Raw genomic sequence first — 27,518 nt, forward strand, 5'->3', positions numbered from 1 at the left:
CTGAAGAACCTAAGTGCAGGACAGGAATAAAGATGCAGATGTAGAGAATGGACTTGAGGACGCGCAGAGTGGGAAGGGTAAGCTGGGACGAAGTGAGAGAGTGGCACGGACATATATACACTACCAAATGTTAAACAGATAGCTAGTGGGAAGTAGCCGCATGGCACGGGAGATCAGCTCAGTGCTTTGTGACCACCTAGAGGGGTGGGATAGGGAGGATGTGAGGGAGATACAAGAGAGAAGATATATGGGGATATATGTATACATATAGCTGATTCACTTTGTTATACAGCACAAACTAACACACCATTGTAAAGCAGTTATACTCCAATAAAGATGTTAAAAAAAAAAGAAAAAAGAATATACTATGCCCACTCTTAACTGCTTCCAGCACCATGCATACCAGCACTACTGCTCCAAATGGAGAGAAATTTGAACCAGCTGACTGTAAACCAGAGGGGGCATGTCTTGTACACCTTCATTATTCAGCGAAGAGTTAAAAAATGGCTATAGTGTATAAGACAGTATTTCTAAACATGAGATCAATAGATTCACATAGGGGAAACACTCGGGGTGGTTACTGACAATGTGAAGTTTGGGTATCCGTATCATATCTACTGGATCAGAATCACCTGTGTTGAGGAAGAACCAGTATTCTGTACTGTTAGCAAATTTATGTACAAAGTTCAAGAAAGACAGTATAAAAAATGTACTTTTTAAGACAAAAAAAAAATAGAATGTATGTAGATGACATACATAAGTATATGATATTGTATACAAGCCCATGACAGTGGAAATTAGAGCTGAGATTATATAACTGAGATGAAGCCTGGATAATAAAAGGTTTACCATAAAGGACTAAGATACCAGACAGGAAGGTAATGTAATAACGTAGGCAAGAAGTGACAAGGGCTAGGTGATAAATGAAAAGTGAAAAGAGAAATTGGGAAATGTGGAGTTGAAGGCGAATGAGCAGGATAAATTAAACTATCAGAGAGAACTCTTGGTCACTGCACACAAGGTGTTGTCATTGAAAATATATGGGCTTTGGGTAAGAAGTTGACTTAGGTGGAGAATAATGAGCTCAGAATTGGGCATTCTGAGGTGGTTGAAGAATATCCACATGGAAGTTTTCAGAATGAGTTAAACACTGGGGGGACAGAGCTGAGGTAATAGGGTAAGATTGAGATAAACATGTCAGCATCATCTACATAGGGTCAAAAATTGAAATCACAGAAAGAGAAGAATGAATCTGAGCGACTGTCCACAGTAAGTAATTCAGAGAATTAAAAAGAAGCACAAAAAGCAGAAAGAAGCGGACTATATTCCTGTTCATTAAATTTAAAAAATTTTATTTGGTCTTGACCTACTATCTTCCTCCTCTCTGGTTGCCTTCTTCAGCAGCTTTTAGGCTTCTAAATTTCTCATAGTTAGAGGGTTCCTCTACATTTAGATTTTATCAATTAGAGAATTTGCCTTATAATGAGTATTAAAATAAACTGCAAAGTTTTTTTTCTTTTCTTTTAAAAAATGTCTCAAAAGGGAACCCTCGCACACTGTTGGTGGGAATGTAAATCGGTGTAGCCACTATGGATAACAGAATGGAGGTTTCACAAAAACCTAAAACTCGAACTACCGTAATGACTCAGCAATTCCACTCCTAGGTATTTATCCAAAAAATGAAAACACTAATTCAAAAAGGTACATGCATGTCAATGTTCATAGCAGTATTATTTACAATTGCCAAGATATGAAAGCAATCCAAGTGTCCATCAACAGATGGATGGATAAAGATGTGGTATACATATGTATATATGTGTGTGTGTGTGTATATATATATATATATATATATATATATATATATATATATATATGCATACACATGTAATACTACTCAGCCATAAAAAATAATGATCTTTTGCCGTTTGCAATAACATGAATGTACTTGGAGGGTATTATGCTGAGTGAAATAAGTCAGAGAAAGACAAATGCTGCGTTATATCACTTATATGTGGAATCTCAAAAATAAAACTAGTGAATATAAAAAAAACTCACTTTTTCTCTCTCTTTTTCTTCAAATATCTCTAAATATCTTTCTTTGGGTCAAGTTACACTAAAATCATCTCTGCTTCTATTCCTAGCCCTTGAAGGAGAAATAAATAAGCCATCATTGATTGCTTTCACTTCTTTATTAAGCTCCTTGTTAGTGTGGAAGTTATTTTGCACAAAGTTTCTTGTTCATTAGAGTAGAAAATTTCAGCTTACTCTAAACGCTATTAGCCAAATAGACATAATACAAAAACTAGCCTTTAGTAATAAAGCCTCTGGGACTTCCCTGGTGGTCCAGTGGGTAAGACTCCATGTTCCCAGTGCAGGGGGCCAGGATTCAATCCCGGGTCAGGGAACTAGATCCCCCATGCACCCCACAACTAAGAAGTCTGAATGCCGCAAATAAAAGATCCTGCATGCAGCAACTAAGACCCGGCACAGCCAAAATAAATAATTAATTAAAAAAAAAGAATAAAGCCTCTGGACTCAGCCTGTTTGGACAATTCCTTTTTCAACCTCTTCACAGAGGGACCTTAGACAAAGAGGGTTTATTTTTACTAAGCCTCTGTTTCCTCATCTGCATAATGATGATGGTGTCCTAGCTTACCTTATAGGGTAGTTATGAAAATTAAAAGAGAAAATATATTTCAAGTGCTTACATAGCTGGCACACAATGGTCATTTTTAAATGTATTTATTTAAATGTATTTAAATGTATTTATTTTTTTAATGTATTTATTTTTAAATGTATTTATTCAAAATATGAAGTTTATTTATGCCATGTTTTATCAAAGTAAAATGACATCATTATTTTATGCACCTCTAAGAAAAGGGGAAAATCCCGGCAAACTATGAAATGCCATTGACTACAAGAAGCATGTCAATTTCAAAGATGTTAACATGCGAAAAAATGTCTTAGAACTGAGTATATCAAGTAGTGTTTGTGGTATACAAAGTTGAAGAGTTGTGTGATTTCTATGACTGGCTAAGATCCATTTATACCAGAAACACAGCTGTGAGATCTTGTATGAAAATGGACAATATGAATCCAGAGAACACTCAGAGAGTAGTAATTAATATTATGGGTTCTGGATTGAGATAGACTTGGGTTCAGATCCCTGCTCTGTTACTTACCAATGGTGTATCCTTGGACTAGTTATTTAACTTATCCACCCTGCAGCTGTAAAATGGGAATAATGATAGTTCTGAATTTAAGATGACTGTGAGTATTAAATGGGCAGCAATACTCATGAAGCCTTCAACAAAGTACCTGGCAAATACTGTGTTTAAAAATTAGTACTTGCTAGCCATTCACAGCAGCACAGTGCCTTATCCTCCAGGGGTCTAGGGGCAGACCAATGTTAGGATGAGGTGAGGCATTCAGGGATAACATCAAAAATACGTGGGACCTGCAAAAAAAGCTATACCTATAAACCAAAGAGCAAACTTGAAACATATCTCAGGGAAAACACAATTGCTGGTCCTGGATAAATAAGTGTTTTTAGAGACATTGACACATGCCCTACATCCTCTCAAATTTACTTTTAAACATAAAATATATTTTTAAAAGCCTATGTATTAGTGTGTGTGTATATGAGGCTATGGAAGAGAAAGAAAATTTGTCTGTGGTACTCCTGATTTTTGTTTGTTTTTATTGTTGTTTTTTATACTTTGAATTTCCTTTCCTATGAGAATTTCAAACATATTTCAAAACACAAGTAAAAAAATTGCCCTAGGGGTTTCCCTGGTGGCACAGTGGTTACGAATCTGCCTGTCAATGCAGGAGACACGGGTTTGAGCCCTGGTCCGGGAAGATCTCACATGCAGCAGAGCAACTAAGCCCGTGTGCTACAGCTACTGACCCTGTGCTGTAGAGCCTGCAAGCCACAACTACTGGGCCCACATGGCACAACTACTGAAGCCCGTGCGCCTAGAGCCCATGCTCTGCAACAAGAGAAGCCACGACAATGAGAAGCCCCGCGCACCACAACGAAGAGTGGCCCCCACTCACCGCAACTAGAGAAAGCCCACACGCAGCAATGAAGACCCAAAACAGCCATAAATAAATAAATTTATCTTAAAAAAATTGCCCCAGCACTCAAAAATAAAGGTAAATGGGAAAGAGATTAAATTATAACATCATTATGACCAGAAATGGATATATTTTATATCATCTTTATCATTAATAAAAGATTCTGACATCTAATCAAGGTTGAAATCAGAACATTCTAATTAATTTAAATGTTTGCTCCGGACATGGCTCCATGAATGGCAGTGGGGGGAGAACTGCATCATTATGATGTATTACCATGGTTTAGAGCAATCTGTCTGATGGCGTCTAATAAATGACTTTACATTGACATAAAACAAGTTAGTACACTATTAAGTACCATAAATCATATTTGGTAGTAGGTGTAGATGAGAAACATTAACGGAGATTGAATTTGTTTCAGGTGTTTGAAACTCATTGCGTTCACTTACCACTACACATTAAACAAAGAAATAGCTTTCCAAGTAGGAAAATGTATTAACCATTTGATTTCCACACACAGTATAGTAAGTGCAAAACAGGTGCTAAAATAAAGGTACAGTTTGGTGTCTAAAGGCTGGTTGATATCCAGGAAGAGGGTTACCAGGGTGACTGTACCTGTTGTAATAGCCACATCCATTCTGAATTATCAGTGCCTCCAGTGCACTTCATGCTAAATATCTTGAATTTCAACCCTTTCAAATGATTCCAGACTTCTAAGTTCAGTTAAAGAACTTCACTTGAGGAATAAACCAGGCAACTACATTAAAGAAGGCTTTACTATATCAACCCTGGGGATTGGTACTCAGTAAGAAAGACCAGATAGGGGAGCCTATGAAATTAAGAAAGTTGGCAGCAGAGGGGCTAGCTCCAAAGAGAAGGAAGATATTTTAGGAGCATTGGGAAATCTATCAAAAAACTATTTTATACACCAAAAAGAGGGTGAACATTTTGGAGGGGCTGGCAATGTATTCTACAGATTGAAGTTTGCTGTCAAATCAGCAACAGAACGGCAATAGTAGTTATAGTTCCTGGAGTTTGAGTCTGAGACGAGAGATAATTTGAGTTTCTTGAATTTGATGCAATGACTTAGAAGGACTATAATCAAGACAGAACCAACAGTTTAAATAACAGCAACACCTCCTACAACTACAATAAAAACAAGGCAAGCACTCTACTTCTGAAAATGTAGTGAAACTCAGTGAGTGGAATTGGGGTATAAATTTAAAGCTGATCTAACTACAGAGCTGTCCATAACACTCAGCTTCTAAACTACTGATTAGGTTCCTTAAATTCTCCTTGCTAGAAAAACAATTAATTGCAGAGAATCTGAGATTATAGGCAGAGATTAAATGGCTAAAACTTCCAAAGTTTTAGAAGTACAGGAGTAGTGAGCTAGGAATCATGGTCTACAAAGGGATATAAAAATAATAAACCTGTGAGGTTTGGAAAAATCAGGACAAAAGAGGCCATAATCCTCCACTCCACAGTGCTAACGCCTCAAGAATGATCATAATATTTATTTAATTTTTTATTTTGAAATAACATTATACTTACGGGAAAGTTGCAAGAATACAGAGATTCCCAAATACCATTTGTTCAGCTTTCCCTAATCTTAACATTTTATTTAGTCACAGTATGACTGTGAAGCCAAGCAATATGTAGACCTTATTAGGATTTCACCAACATTCCCACTAAGGCCCTCTTTTCTGGCCCACGATTCAAAGATCCCGTCCTCAATTTAGTTATCACATCTCTTTAGTCTCCTCCAATCTGTGGCGGTTTCGCAGTATTTGTCCAGCATGGCCTTACCACTTTTTTTTTTTTTTAAGCTGTACGTGGGCCTCTCACTGCTGTGGCCTCTCCTGTTGTGAAGCACAGGCTCCAGACGCGCAGGCTCAGCGGCCATGGCTCACCGGCGCAGCCGCTCCGCAGCATGTGGGATCCTCCCAGACCGGGGCACGAACCCGTGTCCCCTGCATCGGCAGGCGGACTCTCAACCACTGCGCCACCAGGGAAGCCCGGCCTTACCACTTTTGAAGAGTAATGGCCAGCTGCTTTATATCATCCCCGTATACATGGGTTTAAATGATGTTTCTCATGATTAAACTGAGATTACATAGTTTTGGCAAGAATACCATAGGAGTGGTATTTTGCCCTTTATAGTACATTCAGGGGGTACATGATATCAATATATCTTATTACTGGTGATATTAATTTTGATCACTTGGAGTTTGTTTTGTGTGTGTGTGTGTGTGTGTGTGTGTGTGTGTGTTTCCTGAGTCTGTCCACACTACATGGAAGTTTAGCTGTCAGAGTGCTGTGGAAGGGATCCCTGTGTTATTAGAAAGAGAGGCAAAGCCCTGAGGCTGTTCTTCGGGGCAAAGGTTCCAGGAACAAGCATCACTGGTCTCCTGTGACAAATTCTAAACACCTTGCAGGTGCCTGCAGGAGCAATTGGCCCCAAGGATATGCAGTGGAATGGTGCCTTCGGCTGGCTGTAGACTTGGACCTTAGTAGACATCAGATTGTGGCCCCAGGGTTCCATGCTTGAAGCCCCAGGTGCTGCCCTGGGGCCTTCCTTCTCCTAGAAGGCTATAGATTTCTGGCCCACATGTATGCAGTTCACTGCCCTATTTTGGCTTAGGGCAGTCTCCCCTCTGCACAGCCTTTGGGCCAGAGCCAGTTGCTCAGTACCTGGTCAGGAACCCTTGGGCAAGGTGCCATTGCGATGTGACACTGACTGTGAGGTTGGGCTTAGTGATGATGAGGATTGGGGTTTACTTGATCAAAGCCTTGAGCCAGTCTTTCCATTTGGTCTGGAAAGAGGCGCCCAAATGCCTGTTGGACCAGTTGTCTGTCAGGCGCTGTCTAGCACTCAGCTTCATGCTTTGAGATGCCAGATCAAGTGTTCATCTCATTAACTCAGTTCTGACAAAACTGCTTTGACATAGTCTCTGGAGGTGACCAGATGTGGGCTAGGGAGAGGGAGAAGGTGAGGATGAGATGGCATTTGGACTGCTGGTTCAGTGATTAGAATGTCATTTCCATGGCCCTTGGTGGAGACAAAGGCCCTGAATAAAAACCAAAATTCTCCCTATTTAAGCATCCTTCCCAATGTAATGTTTTCTCTATTTCTCCTTTTAGCTTATCCTGATGGTAAGGTAAAAAAAAAAAAAAACCTGGTAGCATATGAAAATCAGCCATGGGAGGACAGGAAAGGGGAAAAAGAGTCATGTGTGGGACTCACAGAATTAATTCAGTCACTAAGAAGAAATGTCGGCTAAGCATCAGGGGGAGACAGGGTGGGTAAAAGAAAGTGGGTTTGCAGCAGAGGCAGCAGAGCTGGTATCAATTTTCTTATAACACAAGGGTGCAAATCCTCACCAGTTTTTCAAGTAAAATATCAAAGAATGCCAATCCATGACCTGACAGCAGTTCTCCCAGTTGAAGGTGAGTCAATATTGCTTAACATCTTTCTGTGGTTACTGGCACTACATTCTCTACAGTCATATTGTGACTGCATATATCACTGCAAGACACACATGAGACGAGATGGCAGTTTCCTCAGAAAGTCTTTAAGGGCACACAGATATGTTCAGTTGGGAATGTTACCATCAGATCACAGAGCTATCTTTTCTTCAACTAACATAAAACTGCACAGGAGGCAGTAAAATAATAAACATGTAAATGGAGGAAAAGAACAACCAAAGAACACTAAAAATATCTGGAAAAACAAATTATATTGTGAAGAAAAAGCAGCACAAAATGAAACAAAATATGGCCCATCCTTGTGGTGTCTTTGAAGTCCAAGTTTAATTTGTTCTGTGTATGTGTGTGTGTGTGTGTGTGTGAATACAATAAACACTTTTATACCATGTAAGTCTCATCTCTTTCGGATTTGGATTTTTGACTAAGCACCAGTGACTTCTCTTAATCGGAAAGAACAATGAAGGTGGCAAACATATCTCTGCCTAGGGTCTTAATAAAGCTTTGAAAACTGTAATTTAACAAATTGTCTTTTCATCTCAAAATGGGATTGTAACCCATGTTGGAAAGCTTCATTAACATTTGCTCCACTCAGTGAGAGCCCTTCTAGTGGGGCCTTTGCAAAAGACTAAGGTGTTGTCAGACTGAAATAAAAGCTGCTTCGCCCAAAGCACTTTTCCAATTTTAGAAACCATAGAGTGTAAGCTTCTGCCTTTAGGTGAGAAAACAAAAGCCCATTGAGATTAAATGTTTTCTCTGAGGACATTTACTGAGCTATACAAATGATACTGGAGAAGAGAAAATAGAAGAAATATTAATTTGGTGCTATTTGGTGTTATTTCTTTTGTGTGTGTGTGTGTGTGTGTGTGTGTTATTTCTTAAATTTCCTTTGGTGCTACCTCTTAAATACCTCTTCTCTTTCAGGTGTTATATAACTTTATCTTCACAAAAATCCTGTGCTGTATTAATTTCCTTATTTTATAGGTGTGAAATTAAGGATTAATGAGGTGAAATAACTCATTCAAGTTCACACAATGAGGAAGTAGCCGAGCCAAAGTTTCCAGCTGATCCTTTGTCACCAAATATGCTTTTATATGCTATGCTGAAATGAACATTACAATTCTGTATAATATATCCTCTAACAGAAAAAATAAAGGAGTGATCTCATTAAACTATTTATTCAGTTCTACAAAATCTACTTGCTCATTTTTCAGGCAAAGGAAAATATATTTTCTTTCTTCAAAGATCTTTAAAACTCTTCCCATAGGAAAAAATATATTTATCTCTATATTTTTGAGAGTTTGGTGGACAGATATTTCAGCAATAATTTTCAAGACTGTACTAATCTCCATCTCGTTAGATGTTTTTACAAAATACATCACGCTTGACAGAAATTATTTCAGAAATACTGGAGAGACAGGAGGGTGGGAGATGGAGAATCATAGGCTGTGACAGAAGTAACTGCCTGCAAAGAGTAGTGCTTCTTGCTCTCTGAGATTAGAGATAAATTAATCCCTGAGTCCCCACATGCCCAAGTGTAAGGAGCAAATATAAGTTCAAGCATCTAATGAAGTGATTTTGTAGTGGAAGCAAACTGCAAGCCATGACTCACCTGTGCTTTTAAAGGCTTGATTTTATGCAGAACTAAAAAGTAGGAGATGAAAAATTGGTCATTAAATGAAAAACCAGAGGCTTTGATTATTGGAGGGAATGAAAATAACATTCTGGAAACTATGCCATATTTAATTGTTTATATCCTTTTCAATCACTGATGCACACGTAGGTCCATAGTCCCTTAGCCTGTGTCTTCATGTTCTCCTTTAATCCTCCAATCATACAATAGATCAAATTAATGCATTCTGAGGCAGCACAACTAGCTAGAATAGGGTGATTGTGCTTCCTGGGTTTGATCAAGTTCAGCTCATGTTTGAATGCTCTATGTCAACTTAGGGCCTAAGTAAATTAGAGCAACAGTCTCTGCTGGAACATTAGGTAAATTCAACCTGATTGCACAAGTGAGTGAGATTTTTGAGAAAGATCATAACTGTGCATTAAAAACACAAGTAAGTCACTAAGTAATCTGTGAAAATCAGATCATTTACTATTTGGAGTCTAAAAACATGAATGGAATAAAGGCAAAAATTAATTATTAACTGAAGCAAGAAGCCCCTTATTTACACTGGGATCACAGTGAAGGCTGAAGTGATCCTTTAGGGGGGCTTGCTCAGTGGTCTCACTGTCCCAGCATTAAGGACAGCAACTAGGAACTTAGAAAAAGAAGGAAGAACTTGTACAACCTGTTCTGCTCCAAATTAGTCTAAACACTGCTGCTATTCAGAACTTACTACCCAGAGTTAAGAGTTGATTTTGTTTAAACATTGTGTGTATATTCCATATAAATTCTATCATCCATAGAAGAAACATGAACTAAAGCAAGTGTGTCTCACAAGTGCTTTGTGTTTATTTGTTCCCTTATTCTTTCTTTTCTTCTTCTTTTATTATAGTAGTGTAGTAGTAGTAGTAATAATTTTGCCAAACTTTCCTGATAAATTCATCCTTTTAGGTGACTATGTGTTGCATATCAAATACAGATCATCCCAAACTAATATTTATTAATGTTGCCTGGTTACTTAAAGTTACAAGCGTTCATATCATCGACTACATGTAGAAGAAAGCCAAGATCTGATTTTGAAACATAGGAATATGTTCATCAGGGAAGAACAAAGGAAAACTCAAAATCATATACTACCCAACCATTTTTAACAATGTTTGAAGAGCCTACAATATAACTGTGTTAGTTTCCTATAGCTGCTGTAACAAATTACCACTACACAAATTTGTGTTGTTTAAAACAACACAAACTTATGATCTTATAGTACTGGATATCAAAGTCTGAAGTTAGTGTCACTGGGCTAAAGTCAAAATGTCTTTAGGGCAGCATTCCTTCAGGGTCCTCTAGGGGGGAACTGTTTTCCTTGCTTTTTCCAGTTTCTAGAGGCTGCCCACATTGCTTGGGTCATGGCCCTATACTACTCCCATCTCTGCTTCTGTCATCATATCTCCTCTGATTATCTCTCACTCTGACATTCCTGCCTCCCTCTTATAAAGACCCGGTTTCCACCTGGTATACTTCGGGAGAATCTTTGCATCTCAAGATCCTTAACTTAATCACATTTCAAAGTTCCTTTTGCCGTATCAGTAACATATTCACAGGTTCTGGGGATCAGGATGTGGACATCTTTGGGAAGCCACTATTCTGCCTTCCACAATAATTATCATCACTGTAGTCAATTAACTGAATCTAAGAGAAGAATAAGACATGAATTTTATCCACAAATAATTGTCAACATGGATCCTTTTGTGTAAGGTCCTCCTCCTAATATTTGCATTAATTCATGATATATTAAACCACTCTGATTCTTCAATGTATTTAAGTAAACTTGCCTGTGGTAGATTGTTTACAAAGTAGCTCCAATTGTTCCTCTCCTTGTACCTGTTTACCTTTGCAAATGTAAGTTTACAACTCCTCCTATCAAGAGGTGAAGTATATTTCAGCACATTAAAATCTGGCTTGTTTTGTGACTATTTTGGCAAACAGAATATGGAGAAATGATGTGTAAGTTCTGAGCAAAGACCTCCAGAGGCCTCGGGAAGTTCCACTATTTTTCTTGAAACTTCTATGACCTGGGCATAAATCTGGGCAACCTGCTGGAGGAGGAAAGACCACATGGGGCAGAGCTGAGTTGTCCCAGCTCTGTAGCCATCCTAGACTAGCCAGACCCCTGCTGACTTGGCCACTGACCATAGATGTATGAGGGAGACCAGAAAACACTAGATAAACTTCCCAGCTCACCAGAGACTTGTAAGCAATCACAAATGCTTATTGTTTACAGCTGCTAATTTTGGGGTGGCTTGTTACACAGCAAATGCTAATGGATACATTGCCTTATACAATAACAGTTTAATATTTCTTAGTGTTCCAAGTGGATATGACATTCTCTCCAAAATTTATAATCTTAGATTCTTGTAAAATTCTTAAAAACTCTTTTAAAATCATGTTCCATACCATTTATTTGGGATAATGTCTGTGTGAATTTATGTCTTTGAATTACAGTCTGCCTCATGAGCATAAAAATCTTCAGTTTAAAAGTTCATTCAAAGTTGCCTTTATAAGGTGTTTTAGAAATGATAACAATAGGTTGTGTCTCACTTTGGAAATTATAAAATGTCAGCTGGCAAATTATTTTAAGATTTTCTCATTAATTTTCTATTGCAATTATATTAGGATAAATTGTTTTAACAAAAGCTCTGGAATACAGTGAATACTTTTAGGGGTTGAGATCATCTCTCTTTTATGAGCTTACCTACTTATAGAAAATAATATTGGCTCTTATAGTTTCTTTTTCCAATTAACAAAATACTTTTCTAAACTATCTGTTAATGGAGACTTTTTAATAAATAAAGACATGTTTTTCCTATGTTCACTGAAAATGCTTTAAACAAATATCTTTGTGTGCATATCTGTAAATATATATACATATATATAAAACATTCCATGCCTTTAAAAATTCTGTAAACTTAGACTGAACTTCAATAATTTTATGAACTTTGTCTTAACAAGTGCCTTTTGCTGAAGTTTTCTTCTACAGCAACATTAAAATGCAGTTCTTATTTATTATTGATGAGATGATCTGCTAATTGCAAGAACTTTTCTTATCTGTAATTATTTCCTGTCCTTGCTTTAAATATCATAAATATTGAATATCTTTCCCCACATCACCAGTATCTCAACAGAGAGTTTCCATAAATATAAGCATCAGTGTTATAAAGTAGCTAGAATATTTTTGGATAATTTATGCAAATAACTGTTATTAATTTATAATAATAACAGAAAGTACTGATATGAGAAAGAAGAAAGATATCTATAGAAATAAAGGGTTAAGTTGTATATAATTACTAAGCTTTTGCATGAAATATATAATTTTAAATTAAGGGGAGCTAGGACTCTTTTCACTTAGTAACATCATAAAATGATTCACTGGAGGAAAGTAAGTTAATTCCTCATTGGATTCTCATTTTTCTTTTCCTTTTTTCCTTCTTCTTCTAGAAGTCATATGGAATTTATATAGAGAGTTCTGCAAACATTAACATTCATTTATATAAAATTATTCTAAAATTCATGTGTGTCTCTGCAGATGAGAAATTTCTAAATGTACAATCCACGTTTCATACATTTAGGGCAATACCATATTATGGCATAGTACCTTAGAATACACAGAACACAGCGTATTAAATATGTTAACCGGCTTCCCTGGTGGCGCAGTGGTTGAGAATCTGCCTGCCAATGCAGGGGACACAGGTTTGAGCCCTGGTCTGGGAAGATCCCACATGCCACCGAGCAACTAGGCCCGTGAGCCACAACTACTGAGCCTGCGCGTCTGGAGCTTGTGCTCCGCAACAAGAGAGGCCGCGACAGTGAGAGGCCTGTGCAGTGCGATGAAAAGTGGCCCCTGCTCGCCGCAACTAGAGAAAGCCCTCGCACAGAAACGAAGACCCAACACAGCCATAAATAAATAAATAAATGTTAACCAAATTTCATTTTTGTAAACCAGTGTTTTCACATATCTGACTTCTTTCCATAATTATTTTTATAGGCACCAGATCCAAAAATCACATAGCATACCAATAGTAGGAATCTCATATTTCAACCAGAAACCCTTATTAATGTTTCATTTTTTTTTTTTTTTTTACTATTTTGTACTGCTCCAGATGAGGATGGGTTATATTACATAATTTATAAGGATGACGACTTCTACCTTTGGCCATTTCTTTTGCCAATTATCTTGAGTAAATGTCAAAATTGTTACACTAAAGTCAACAGAGAGTGAATGGAAACTCTTTTCTGTGGCTTTACTTTTCTTAATTCATTAAGACAAAAATAAATGACATTGTAAATATCTACATTAAGTGTACCCCAATCCCTAGACATCCAACTAAAAAATATCATAAAGCCATAAACAAAGAGGATTGCACCTGTAGAATAAAAAGGAGGGAAACAAAGTCCTCAAACTGGAGATTGGTAAGCGGTTGTATTTTTTGAAAAATCATCTAGTTTCAACATAACCTCATAAATATAACTTCATATTCCTTATTCTCATTAAACCAAGTTGAGTTACTTGATACACAAGAATGGTCTCATCATAACTACTGTATATGTCCCAGTACAAAACATGGGAGCAACTATTAGCAAAATAATTTATTTTGAAAATTTTTCTATTTCTGTGAAGACTTCAATGAAGGCTAATTATCCATTAACAAAAATAGGACTGTGCCTCCCTGTTAGCTGTCACTAGGTTAAAAAAGGAAAAAGAACAGAGCATGGAGTTTGCTTCCCAATGGAAAACCTGAGATCATTTATTAATTCTTTATGAAATTCAACTATACTCTCTTATGTAGGGGCCCTAATGAGTGTAAAAACTTCAAGTGATTTAGTTTAAACAGTAGTAGCTTTTAATTGACAATAGAAGTATAAATGTGGTCTTCGTTAATAATGTTGCTAATCCTATTTCCTGCATTTGATTAAATGTACCATTTAGCTAATAGACATATTTTATATGTGACATTATAATATACCATAATCACTGAGGCATAATCATCATCTACCACAAAATATTCCAGACTGTATGCCCAGTGGGTATACACATATTATAGATAATTCTCACAAGATCCCTGGGAAGTAGCAGATTAACACATTTATATTCACGAGGTTAAGTGTCATGCAGCTAGAGAAGTAAATAGCAGGTTTCAGGATTAAAATCTAGGTCACTGCTGGTTCCAGAGCCTTCACTTGTTCCATTTCACCATCATTACTGATAAATCCTCGTGGAGTTCTAGCTTAATGCAGCACCATTTGTTAGATGTTTGAAGTACAAAGACAGGTAAGAAATTGTCCTTGCCTCTAAGGAACTTACAACTTAGTTGTGGAAACAAGGCACATACATAAAGAAACATCAGTATAAAAGGGCCTATCAGAGCTGTTTTTGTGGGAGTGAAAGGAGGTCGGGTCCCCATTGGAACAGACCATAGAGGAAGTCAATAAAAGAGGATGCCACATTTCACACTGTATTACATGGTTGCTTCAGGACATCTGTCTAGAATAGCAGTGAGGGGGAAAAAAATTACATGCTTAGAAATAAATCGCAGACTAGGCAAGATGCCTTACTTGTCTACTGTAAATTTGAACTCCGAATCAACGGCTCCTTACCTTCTGGCCATACTCAGCTGGTCCGGCTTGTCTGTTTCCACTCCTAGGAGCTTCAAACACACTCCTCAGCTCATCAAGGGCGATGGAGAAGCGTTCGATCCTGCGCCGACCACTCAAGGAATCCTCCTTCAGCACTTCTGGCCGGCCATAGTCCCTAGAGTTGTCACTCTTGTCCTCAGGAAACTTCTCTTCAGGCTCTGAGCTCAACATCTCTTCTCCGACACTGCGGGGCAGATTTGGGGGATCTGGAGGTCCAGGCATTGAAGCTACCTCTCCTTCAGGTTCAAGCAATTTGTTTTCTTGAGGCTGGAAGAGCCTGCAACGACTGCCCCTGGGACTACACTCATTTTTCTGGTAATCGCTGGACTCCCATTTCTGCCGCAGGAGGTTCAGGGAGCCCTTCTGCATTGGAAACATCGATGATGCCAGGTTGTCCTGCAATATCAAAAGTCCTTTCATCAAAGATATGCATGTGAGTAATTTTCCAAACACTGTGTTTAGGAGTGCCAGCTCTTGGGATTTGTATTTCAGTGTAGAAATCCAGCTTTGCTATATAATTTCTGGCTCTTGACCCTATGAAGCTATGTCAGTTAACCTAGAATTAGATTATGGAGAGGACTGATTTGTACAGCCGAGGACATTTGACTCTAAAGAGACAAAACTAGGAAAACATGATTTTCTTCCCTCTTCTATCTATGTAAAATCAGTCAATAATTACTTACAAAGTAAAATTTGAGCAATATTCACTCATCATTTAGTATGTTCTGAGAAAAGAGCAATTTAACAAGTCCAACAGGAGTGAAAGGGGTTTGTTTCCTTCCTGTAACCATTCAGGATTTTCTTGGTTTCTGCAAATGTATTACTTTAAAAGTAATGGACTAATAGCTAAAAGTTACTAAGTTTTTGCTATAAGAAAAACACTTTGAAAATAATTTATATGTATGTTTTAATGTTTTAATCTCAACATTCTCACAAGGAGTTAGTTGCTACTATGAACACTATTTTCCAGGTAAGGAAGTTGAGAAGTGATTTGCCCAGGGTACTGTGTGACAGAGCCTGGATTTGAAACACATCTGTGTGACTCCAGTATCTTCCCTTTTAACCACTGGAGTGTAATGTCTCTTTTTTACTTTAATTCATATCTCATTATGAAAGTGATTAAAATTTAACTTTGTTATAGAGTTTCGTGGTGAGTAGAAAAAGAAACCAAATGGTAGATTGCACTTTTAACAGAAACAAACACATACGCACACATACCAAAATCATAGGCATCACGAGTTATACACTAGCATGAATTTTTATCATAGAAATAGCTACTTTCTGTTGTAACCCAAAGATTCTACACTGCAAATTTGGGGCTTCAAAAAATAAATTCCGCTCTTGAGGGATGATGCATTTTCCTGGAAAAGTATTAGCACAGGGGGTGTGGTAAACAACCTTACTTAGGTTAAGTGAAAGTATCTCAAAAGGTCACCTAATACAATGGCTCCAGACTTCTTTGACTGCCAACCACATTATAAAAAACATTTTATGCATTGGGACTCAGTGCATATACAACATTAATAAATTTATACACATATATATATGAAACAAACTTTTGTTTTCATTAAATAATACTTTCCCTTACTATGTGAAATGTCTGGTGATATTTTCTACTCTAATATCCTTCGCTTAAAAAAAAATGTTTTCTATCCACTAATGCTTCATGGATTGCTGGCTAGCTCTATACTTAGAGCAGGAGTTCAGTCCCAGGTTGGGTTTTACTAACTGTGTGACCTTGCAAAAGCTTCATTGGTAAAATGGATTTATATACATTATGGCTTTATTTTGAGGAATACATTAGATAATGCATAAAATGTCTAGTGTGAATTAGTCCCCCAATAGCTGTTAATTCCACTCCCAGCCCCATCTCTGGCTAACTCATTTTAATCACTCAAATATTTATGCTAAACAGGAGCCTCCTAGATAGGAAAGCTTTCAGGAGGAAAGAGGATATTTTAAGCCACAAATCCATAGACTGAACAGACCGGGAAATTTGGCTTTAATAAATTGCTAATTAATAAATTTGGATTCGTCTCTTATTATAGAAAGTCTCAATAAAACAGTAGCACCCAATAAGACCTGAATATCTGTTTGGGAAAATGATCAGCATATGTTGAGAATCTAATCAACATATGCTGGAAATGCCTGTGTCTCATGTGTAAATGGACTTCAGAAAAGATCTTATTAGCAAGATCTTATTAGCAATGGTGGGAACATTGTCACAGCTGGTAATAGTGACCTCATGAGGTGATTTAATGAAAGAATTGTTTCTGAGCCAACCTTGCATAGTTAGGAATGGAAAGTTGGGAGGAAAAAAATTGGCAAATGGAGGAGGAAAACCATTTTTCTCATATAGAAAAGGCGATCCAAACATTCAAAACTGATTTGGAACTTCTGGCTCTAGATAAAGATGGAATAGACATATTTTTCTCAATTCCTCTTTCTAAATATAGCGAAAAACACTGGAACTAATATGTAAAAGGAAACGAGGACTCTGAAAGGTGGAGCTAAGGCAGACAGCCTAGGAACTTTTGCACTTGAGGAGCAAGATGGTGGTGAATTCCCTGGGTTTTCTTTTAGTCTTATATATCCAGAACATGTTGCTCGAAGAGACACTAACCCAAAGACTCCAATGGGAACAAACAAAATTCCCTAAGAATAGCCTGCTCTCTCTAGCTAAGAAGTAGGAAAGGGGAAAGTTAGCAAAGGTGTTAGACAATAATTGCTATATGTCAGGCAAATAATGAAATATACCCAAAATATGTGTGGGTTTTTTCCCCACATCAACAAATTCTCCAACTCTCTGGACTCCAACTGGGTGTCCTAAAGTTCAGTTTAATTTTGACACTAACTGTCTGGCATTAGCACAAATTCCAAAGGTTAAGGTCTCAGTTCCACAAGACTGCCCCCACTTCAGAGGCCAGTTACAAGTTCCAGGTTGCCACCTGTACCTCTGACCAACTGGCTACAAATCGGGGGTTCCCATGATCCCCCTTCTCAGGTTTGGTAATTTTCTAGAATGGCTCACAGAACTCAGGAAGGTACATTACTTCAACGTACCTGTTTATTTTAAAGGATACAACTCATGAACAGCCAAATGCAGAAGATGCATAGGGCAAGTATGAGGAAGGGGTGTGCCACCCTCCCAGCACTTTGATGTATTCACCAACCCAGAAGCTCTCCAAACCCATCATTTAAACAGTTTTCACAAAGGTTTCATTACATAGGCATGACTGATTAAATCATTAGCCACTGGTGATTAACTCAATCTCCAGCCCCTCTCTCCTCCTTGGAGGTCAGGGAGGGTGGTTAAAAGTTTCCACCTTCTAATCATGCTTTGGTGTTTCTGGCTAGCAACCCTCATTGTGAAGCTATCAAGGGCCCCCAGCCACCAGTCATCTCATCAGCATACAAAACACACTCATCACTCCAGAGGTTCCAAGAGTTTTAGGAGCTGTGTGCCAGGAACTAGGGACAAAGATCAAATATATATTTATCACAAACACCAGTGACTTTGCCCCTCACTGACTCCCCTCCCCTTCCCACCACAACCATCGTATCAGAGAAAACTCAGTGGGAGCCAGGATTTTCATACCCACTTGATGGTAATAAGACCTTTCTCTAAGATATCAGTGGAAGCCATGTAAGGATCATGTATTTCTGCACCACCTAGTGGTAATGAGACATTTCTCCCCTTCCCTGCCTGCATCAGAGGACACAGAGTTGTCAGCTAGAACTTTCACCAATATTCACTGTTGGTGAGGCCTCTCTTTTAGCAGTGGTATCAGTGGGGGCAACATGGAGAGCAATAAAGGGGGAACTCTCCCTTTCCCAGCCCGCCAAGGTGAAATCCCACCTCCACCTAACAGTAGTGGATTGCCCCTCTCCAGGGAGTCAAAGGATGCTAACTGGGAAAACTGAACTTCAACCCCACTTGGCAATAATGAGGCAACTCCTCCCTTCATCTTGTGAAACAGATTTAGGTAAGATCCAAAGTTCATAACATAAATGCCCAAGTGTCCAGATAAAACTGAAAATCGCTGGTCATACCAAGAGCCAGGAAAACCTAATGTGAAGGAGAAAAAGAATCAACTGACACCAACATTGAGATGACTCAGATATCTGGAATTATTTGACTTTTAAAACAGTCATCATAAAATTGCTAAATGAACAATTACAACCTTCTTTAAAAATGTTTAAATGGAAAAGGCTTAGCAAATAGAAAATTAAAAAGAAAAAAAGAACCAATTGAAATTTTAGAATTGAGATATAAACAACCAAAAAAAAAAAAGGAAAAGAAAAAACCTCACTGGATAGTCTCAGCAGAATGGAAAGGACAAAAGAAAAGGATCAATGAACTTGAATATAGAATGATTAGAAATTGACCAATGTAAACAACACAAAGAAAATACAGTGAAAAAAATAGAACATCAGAGACGAGTGAGACTGTAAAAAAAGATCTAGCATTCATGTCATTGGGGTCCCAAAAGGAGAGGACAAAGATGGTGGTGCTGAAGAACATTCAAAGAAATCATGGGTGAAAATTTCCTGAATTTAGCAAAAGATATGAAACTATAATAAAAAAGCTGAGGGCTTCCCTGGTGGCGCAGTGGTTGAGAGTCCGCCTGCCAATGCAGGGGACACGGGTTTGTGCCCCGGTCCGGGAAGATCCCACATGCCGCGGAGCGGCTGGGCCCGTGAGCCATGGCTGCTGAGCCTGCGCGTCCGGAGCCTGTGCTCCGCAACGGAAAAGGCCACAACAGTGAGAGGCCCGCGTACCACAAAAAAAAAAAAAAAAAAAAAAAAAGCTGAGATAATCTTTATGACACATCAAAACCAAATTCCAGAAAAACAAAATTTTGAAAAAAAAAGGAAAGGTTGAAATCAGTGAGAAAAATATGACACCTTACCTATAGAGGAAAAGCAATTTGAATGACAGTGGCTATCTCATCTCATCTCATCTCATCTATCTCAGAGACCATGGAGTCTAGGAGGAAGTGGCACAATATTTTTCAAATGCTAATAGAAAATAACTGCCAACCCCGCATTCTATTTCTACCAGAATTAACCTTCAGAAATGAAGGCAAAATGACAACATTCTCAGACAAAGAAAAACTACGAGAATTCATTACCACCAAATTTACTCTAAGAATGACTAAGGGAGTTCTTGAAATACAAAGGAAATTATAAAAGAAGAAATTTGGGAACACTAGGAATGAAGAAAGAACAACGTCAAGAGCAAAATCATGGATAAATACATTAGACTTTCTCCTCTTGAGTTCTCTAAATTATGTTGATGGTAGATGCAATAAATATAACACCATCTGATATGGTACTCAGTATATGTAGAGAATTTATTTGAGATAATTATATTATACACTAGGGATGGTGAAGGGATAAAGGACGTAAAGTTTCTACCTTCACTCAAGCTGGGAGAATGTGGATGCCAATAAACTGTGATAAGTTATATATGTATAACATGACACCTAGAGAAAGCACTTAAAAAAATCCATCACACATGAAATAAGTTAAAATGCACTATAGATAAGTCAAAATGGATTCTGAGGTATTCCAATAACTCACAGAAGGCATGAAGAAGTAAAGGGAGAACCAAAAAGCAGAGGGAACAAAGATAAAACAAAATAAAACAGCAGGCCTGATAACAATTATTACATAAATGTAAATGGTCTAAAAAGACTAATTAAAAGATAGCGATTACAGAGTAGGTAAAAATCAATCATTAACTGAATATATATATATATATATATATATGAAAGGGCATTATGCTGAGTGAAAAAAATCCAATCTCAGAAAGTTCACATACTGTATGATTGTATTTATATAACATTCTTGAAATGACAAAATTATAGATATGCAGAACAGATGGTTGCCGGGGGTTATGAATATGGGGGTCAGGTGGGTTTGACTATGAAGCAAGATCTGTGTAGAGGTGAAAAAGTTCTGTGTCTTGATTGCTTTGGTTATAAAGAATTAACAACTACAATGAAAGTACAACAATCTACACGTGTGATAAAATGGCGTGAAAATATATATACACATTGTGCCAATGCCAACTTCCTGTTTTTGAGAATATTCCATAGTAATGTAAGATGGAACTACTGGAAAAAACTGGGTACAGGGTGCACGAGTTCACTCCGTACTATGTTTGCAACTTCCTATGAACCTAGAATTATTTCAAAATAAAATGTTTAAAACCAAACAAATAAACCAGGGATTGGGTAGTCACGCCTCCAGATTTTATTCCACTTGGAGGGGAGTGTGAGAAACATAGATGTGCCAGCATTCCTCTTGTGCAGTGACAGATGGTAAGGTACTCTGCTACACAGACCACCATTATGAATGGTAAGCGACATGCTGTGTCAGTTGTCAATTTATTGCCGTTCACCTGCAAGTGTACCCTTAAATATATGCTCCATCACAAATGACTAAATCTCTTTAAGCATTTCTCCTTTACGATGTTTAGCTTTCTCAGTAGAGGGTGCCGGAGGGACACAGTAGGAGGAAGGGCTTACAGCAAGGTACTGCATGGGTGGAGTGTCAGGGGTTAGGAGAATGTGAGAAAACCCAGTGGAGCCTGTCCAGTCACAGAAATGGAATGCCACCCCTCATGATCTTAGCCTTGGCCTGGGAAAAATCTTTCCACAGCCCTCTCAACAGGGAAACAAATCCCATAGCTGCCTGTGGCTTGGAGGGTCACAGAGGGAGCAGTTGTTGATTCTAGGAGACCTTGAGCAGCCTGCATGCAGACTGACTGTGGCCCAGGAGATAAACACTAATCTGCTCTTCCCTCTGCCAGCCCCTGCACAATCCTTGTCCTCTGAAGTCCTCTTACCCACACAGACACTCTGATTCCCACTGCATTTCCTTGTTACCAGCTATTAATCACCCATTGAGGCTACACCCTGGAGGGTGGCCTATTGCTTGTCTAGAAACTCCAGAGCAGCCCCAGCCTGGCTAAAACAGAAGCTTCTCTGTCCTCCAGGGGCTGAACCACACCTTCTCCAAGGGTGCCTGAACCCTTTGTGAATTTGTCCTTCCTTGGTTACTCTACCTCAACCCTAGGGTATCATATAATGTTTCCTTATATATTATGGTTACACTTTCATTGTAGTTGTTAATTCTTTATATTAAACTTCTCCTGTTTAACCTGCTGTGTGGTTTCTGTTTCTTGATTCCACACTGCCATAATACTCTTGTTTAGTAAGAGATGTCTACTACCTAATTCCAACAGTAGGTCATGAGGCCACATGTTTTCAGTATTGTCATGATGATACATGCCACTGTTCCCCTTGTGACCAAGTGTACTGGGGTGTCCCATTGAACTCTAGTCTTCCATGACATTTTTCAGAAACCATTACAGCAAGGATTATCCAGACAAATGAGTTTAAGAAGCTTAATATTCATCCGGTTCTAAGAGAACTACAATGTGCACTTCCAGATTAAAAGCTGTTGAAAACTCTTTGAGACAAAAAGAAGTCTAAGTAATTTAGGATTTTTTAAAACTTATTTAACGAGAGGATCTTTTATCATAAATTGCCCGTAGTTGCCTCAAGTGTTGTCTTTCATCAAAGCCATTTTGAAAAATGTTGACATAAGGCAAAAATCACTAACTATAGAAGGTAAGCCTCAGATTCCTTCTCAGTATATATGTAGTAGTAGAAATTAATCATTCATCTCAGTCATGATTTTTGACAAGTTTTTAAAGAGTATTTGTATTAATAATTATTATATTTAACAAATAGTTTTTTGTATTTTTATTTTATTAAAAAACAGTGGGCATCTGTTAAAGACCACATGATAGGCTGCAACATTTATGTCTAAATTGAGAGACTTCCTAATAAACCAGAATTTGGGTATGTATGAACTGAGGAAGATAACTGTATGTTTCATAACAACAAAAATCACTGAATTAAAATGTAGCTAAAATTAAATAAAAATTTAATTTAAAAAACTGAGTTGAAATGAAGATCCCCAGGAGCTATGTAGGTCATCTCCCTGTGACTATGCTGCAAAGGTTGCCAATTGGTTACAGAGACCTCTTCTTTCACATTCAGTGAGACAAACTTTGATTCACACCGGATTTACTTGTGTTCACATATCCAGAGGCCTGTTTGTGGGTATTGTAGAATCTAGTCACCCAGGTGAGCAATGCTCAAGAACAACTTGAGTCTAGGAATTTTGGACTTTGGTTTTATGTGTCAAGTGAATGTCATCCCTAAGTTAGGCATCACTGAGTCGAGTCATTAAGACCAAGGTTTTAGCTAGGCAGATTGAGGTAGGGTAAAACTGAAAAACATCCACAGCAGCAGGATTAACTGATGAGTTGGGAAAAAAAACATTAGGGCATAATACATCCAATGTTGTCATTTCCATAGAAATGTATGCTGCCTTGCACTGTCACATATGACACATAAAAAGTTTTGGTCTAACCTCAGTAAATGGACTCTGCATTTTTCCTTGTTTAGGGGATGGTTTTAGTGATTTAATGGATTTTAAACCAAGATTCTCCTCTATCATCCTCTCTCTCTGGGATTTCATCACCCTATGCTTTCAGTCTCATGTATTCCTTATTTTCTCTCCTTCCACGAGACATTTGCAAATGCTGTTCCTTCTGCCTCCGTACTCTTCCCTCTTATGTTCTGGTACCTCCTAATTATGCTTCTGGTCTCAACTTAAGGCATGGCCCTCTTGGAGAGCCATTCCTGACTTATCAAAGATGTTGTGGCTCACTATTTCATAAGCATCTGTGGTGATTTTTAAGGACGGTGATCTGAAATCCATACTTGTGAAACACTAATAATGAGTCCATCGTTTGCATGGACTGGCAGAGATAAAATCTGCCAAGATTTAGTATACTGTATAAATGAACTAACATTCACATGAGGATTCCAAAGTCTTGAGTTCTTGTTGCTGCTAGGTGATCTGCTATCGCATGTAAAAGAGTATCAGGTGTGTAGAGGGAGAAATTTTAAGCAAGGCAAGGAAAGCCGTATCCAAAATTAAGTTGTCAATGCATTAAAAACTGGACTCTTACAAAAGTGTTCTTATACCTTGTGATCTCTGTAATTGTAAGAATTATCTCCTGCCTCTGTTATTGTAATATTGAGCTTATTTCTAATTATAATAATAATATATAGTTATATTAATATATAATATATAAGGTCTGTGGCATATTTCATGAACAACAGCAATGATTTTTGCCTGTCAAGCACACCAATCTGCTCAAAGAAAAATTAAGTCTCTGAGTAACTCTTGGTGAGAAGAAAAATTACCAAATTTTTGCTTTTCTGCTCCACTGAAATTCCCTGAAGTCAAATTTTAAACAAGCTTTGTAAATAGTTTCAGATGGTTGATTTACTAAGATTTCTTGAAAATCATAACTCTCATTTCTTGTATTTAAAAACATGCTTGGGTATAATTTTCTTCTAAGAGTGTTTCAAGTTAAAAGTAGAGGTATTTATCAATTTGAAATACATTTCCAGAGATATATGATTATCATATAATGATAGCAAATGAAAAATTTTAAACAGCTTGATATATGGCACAGGTGACAAAAGTGCTGATAACTTTGACCTATATGTCCAAAAAGGAAAATTTATCCTAAAGTAAAAATTTAATATAAGAACCTTCTTTATATGCAAATGTCCTTTACAGCATTTTTATAGTCATTATAAAAGAAAACCCTAAAGTTCAAAGCATGAGGAATGTTTTAATAAATTATAGTCAAGTTACACAATGAAATTATGTAGCCATCTGAACTAGTAAGTAGGAAGACAGCATCGAAATATTGAAATAAATTTACAGTATAACATTAAGCAAATAAATACATGAAAGTGAATATATTTCACTAATTCAAAATACATGCATATGTTCAAGAACTGAAAGCATTTTCAAAAGTAAAAATAATTGTGTTAGTGTATTGGGATTTGAGGAAATTGGTTTTCCCACACTTAAAGAAAAAAAATATTGTCTTTAGCAGCTTTAAACTGTCTACCTCCTTCCATGGGGAAAAAAAAGCCTTTTGAAACAACTATAGATTTTTCTGAAATATTTTAAAATTTCCCACACATTACTCTAATATTTATAGCATCAAATTCCAATATTCTCAGTTTTCACTAAGCAGAGAATAGCCATTGAATGTAATTTAAACCCAAGAGTCAGTTTACTGCAGTCATCTCTGTTTTAAATTACAGTACTACCAAAGCCTCCCCAGAATCAGTATGTGATCCCTCCTTTTTCCCTCTCGTGGTTATGTATATATATTTATATTGCTTCTATGTAATGATGCCTGAGCCTGACTGCAGGTGATGTCATTTCCATTGCTCAAAAATTATGGCACTCTACAACAAGTAACCAGCCAAACGTTACTATGGAAAAGAACACAAACAGCTTTAGGAACTTGGGAAGCCTCTTCAACATATTTCCTGTGGGGACCTGGATAGAAAGCCTTTTGCCAGATGCAGGAAGATGGAATTCTTCAGGGGGTTATTTAACCCTATTTCACTCTGCCCAATTATTTAATGTTTATTTTGAAGTTCTGAACACATAGCATGCTGCAGAGGGTCTGAACTGCAGGAAAAAGCTGTTTCATACAGTAATTTCAGTCATAAATCAATTTGCTTTTTTTCCAACACCTACAATCCTCTTAAACATTGCATTTCAGAAATCAGAGTAGAATCTAGGGCTTTGCCTGAAGCCCTAAAATATGACTACAATATAAAAATATTTTTCACATATATTTTAGCAATTTTCATACCAGACAAAGTTAGGAAACTTTCTGTTAATCAAAATGAAGGCTCTACCAATTTAAGAATAAAAAAGATACCAGAGTAGAATAAAAATGTATTGTGCGATAGAACTTTTCTTTGTGGGCGTCTTGTCTTTGGTTAACTACAGCTATCTGCCTGGAAGGGGAAAATATTTCGCAATATAATGCTAGCCTCCTTTAAAAACAGTAGCTAATCATCCCAACCAGGGGACAGAGCATAAGAAGATTGTGAGGCATATCAGCGTCAGCAAACAGCAGTTTCAAACTACAAAACAAAAGGTTTCCAAGAACCTGCCAAATTTCTGTCGTCACTGAGCCAGATTCTCTGCCAAGGAAATCCTCAGTCTTGCAACTATAGAAAGCAAGTTAAGGTTAGGGAAATATGTTAAACTAGCACCTTCCAAAAAGGGTAAGAATCCCTAGTATTAGGTTTATAACACTAATATTGTGTAATTTATTTTTCTCTTTTGGTTATATTTCTGTTACCAATCATTCAATATTTTTGCTGTGACTGAGAAATAGTCTCAGACAATACTCTTTTTTTTTTTTTCACAGAAAGAAGTCCTAAAGGCAATGACTAAAAATGTTTGTCAAAAAAATTAATTGAGCTATTTTGCGGAGGGAACTTTTAATTAGTTTTGGCAAAGAGTTGCTGAACATCTACCTGATAAGAATTTGAAAGAAATGAATTAAGAGTTTCAAAGAATATTAAAAAAAATCTAACCAAAGCTTTAATATTAGATGTTGCCAATTCCATTGATTGTTTTTTGGCTCTTCTAACTTCATCAAAATAGATTTTCAATTAGTTTTCCTTCTGAAAATGTACCTAAAATTAGTACATTACTTAATTTGCCACTAATAAGATGCATGCATGCATAATTCGGATACGTGAAGAGAAAGATAGGAATAATGCATTTGTTTATTTTTCTTTCATCTCCTCATTCACATTTATTAAGCGAACTGGCAAAGCACCTAGCTAAGACAAGTTATTAAAAGAATTTATGAAGTTGTATATTTGCAATAAGCTTATCTTACCGCCATGTCCTTTTCTGTCAAGTTCCTGTCCTGTGACTCGGCTACCACAGTTACATATCCATTAAAGGAAAACACAAATTTAACAGTTCTTTAACTCACTGATCTCATCTAACTAATGAACATCAAGCATGATGGACATACGTCGCTAGATAGCGGTTACAAGACACCAAATCTCTCATTGCTAGCTCTGGGAGCTACATTATTTAGTAAGTCATGGAAGAGAGAAGTGCACTTTCGACCATAACCCCTGCTTGTGTTGGGTACTCAGCTTACAAGGTTTGCCAGGTAAAGGCTGATTGAAGGAGCTTTTGTTTCCAAATTCTATAGAACAAAAACCCATCCTCAAAGGACCGATCTCACAGCATCCCAGGAAACTGCAGGATGTGGATAATTAGTATTTAATAAAAGAAGATATTCACTAAATGTTTCATGGATTATCCCAAGCAGGCTGGATACCAGACAATACCTGTTATTTAGCACAAAGCTCATGATCTGTCACATAGGCGGGCTTCTACCACTCTCACATACAGAATACATCTGTAGAAAAACAACCATCCAAAACTTGCTCTTGTGAGGTTTAAAATACATATGTATCAATGTTGATAATAGAAAAATAGAGTTTTAGAGTTTATTGTGGGAAGCTGCCAAAGGGTTAGAAAGGATCAGTCCCACGTTCTAGGGTTTACAGTCTGGTCAAATGCACTGCTTCTTACCTTTATTGTGCACCAGCATCATCTGAGATGCTGTTGACACTGCAGATTCCTAAAGCCCCAATTAGGGAGTTCCAGATTCAATACGCCTGGAATGTGGTCTTGGGAATCT

General features: G+C 37.4%; 1 protein-coding gene across 2 annotated transcripts in view; it reads right to left on the reverse strand.

Moving 5' to 3' along the window:
* Positions 1-15,247, reverse strand: part of XIRP2 (xin actin binding repeat containing 2) — a 299,799-nt gene extending 284,552 nt beyond the window's left edge. For both annotated transcript variants that reach the window (XM_060015684.1, XM_060015683.1), the window contains exon 1: positions 14,831-15,247. In XM_060015684.1, coding sequence (XP_059871667.1) covers positions 14,831-15,247 — 417 coding nt within the window. The remainder of the gene's footprint in view (positions 1-14,830) is intronic.
* Positions 15,248-27,518: the final 12,271 nt, after the last annotated feature.

Source organism: Delphinus delphis, chromosome 7, assembly GCF_949987515.2.
Source record: "Delphinus delphis chromosome 7, mDelDel1.2, whole genome shotgun sequence".
In the NCBI taxonomy this organism is placed as follows: Eukaryota; Metazoa; Chordata; class Mammalia; order Artiodactyla; family Delphinidae; genus Delphinus; species Delphinus delphis.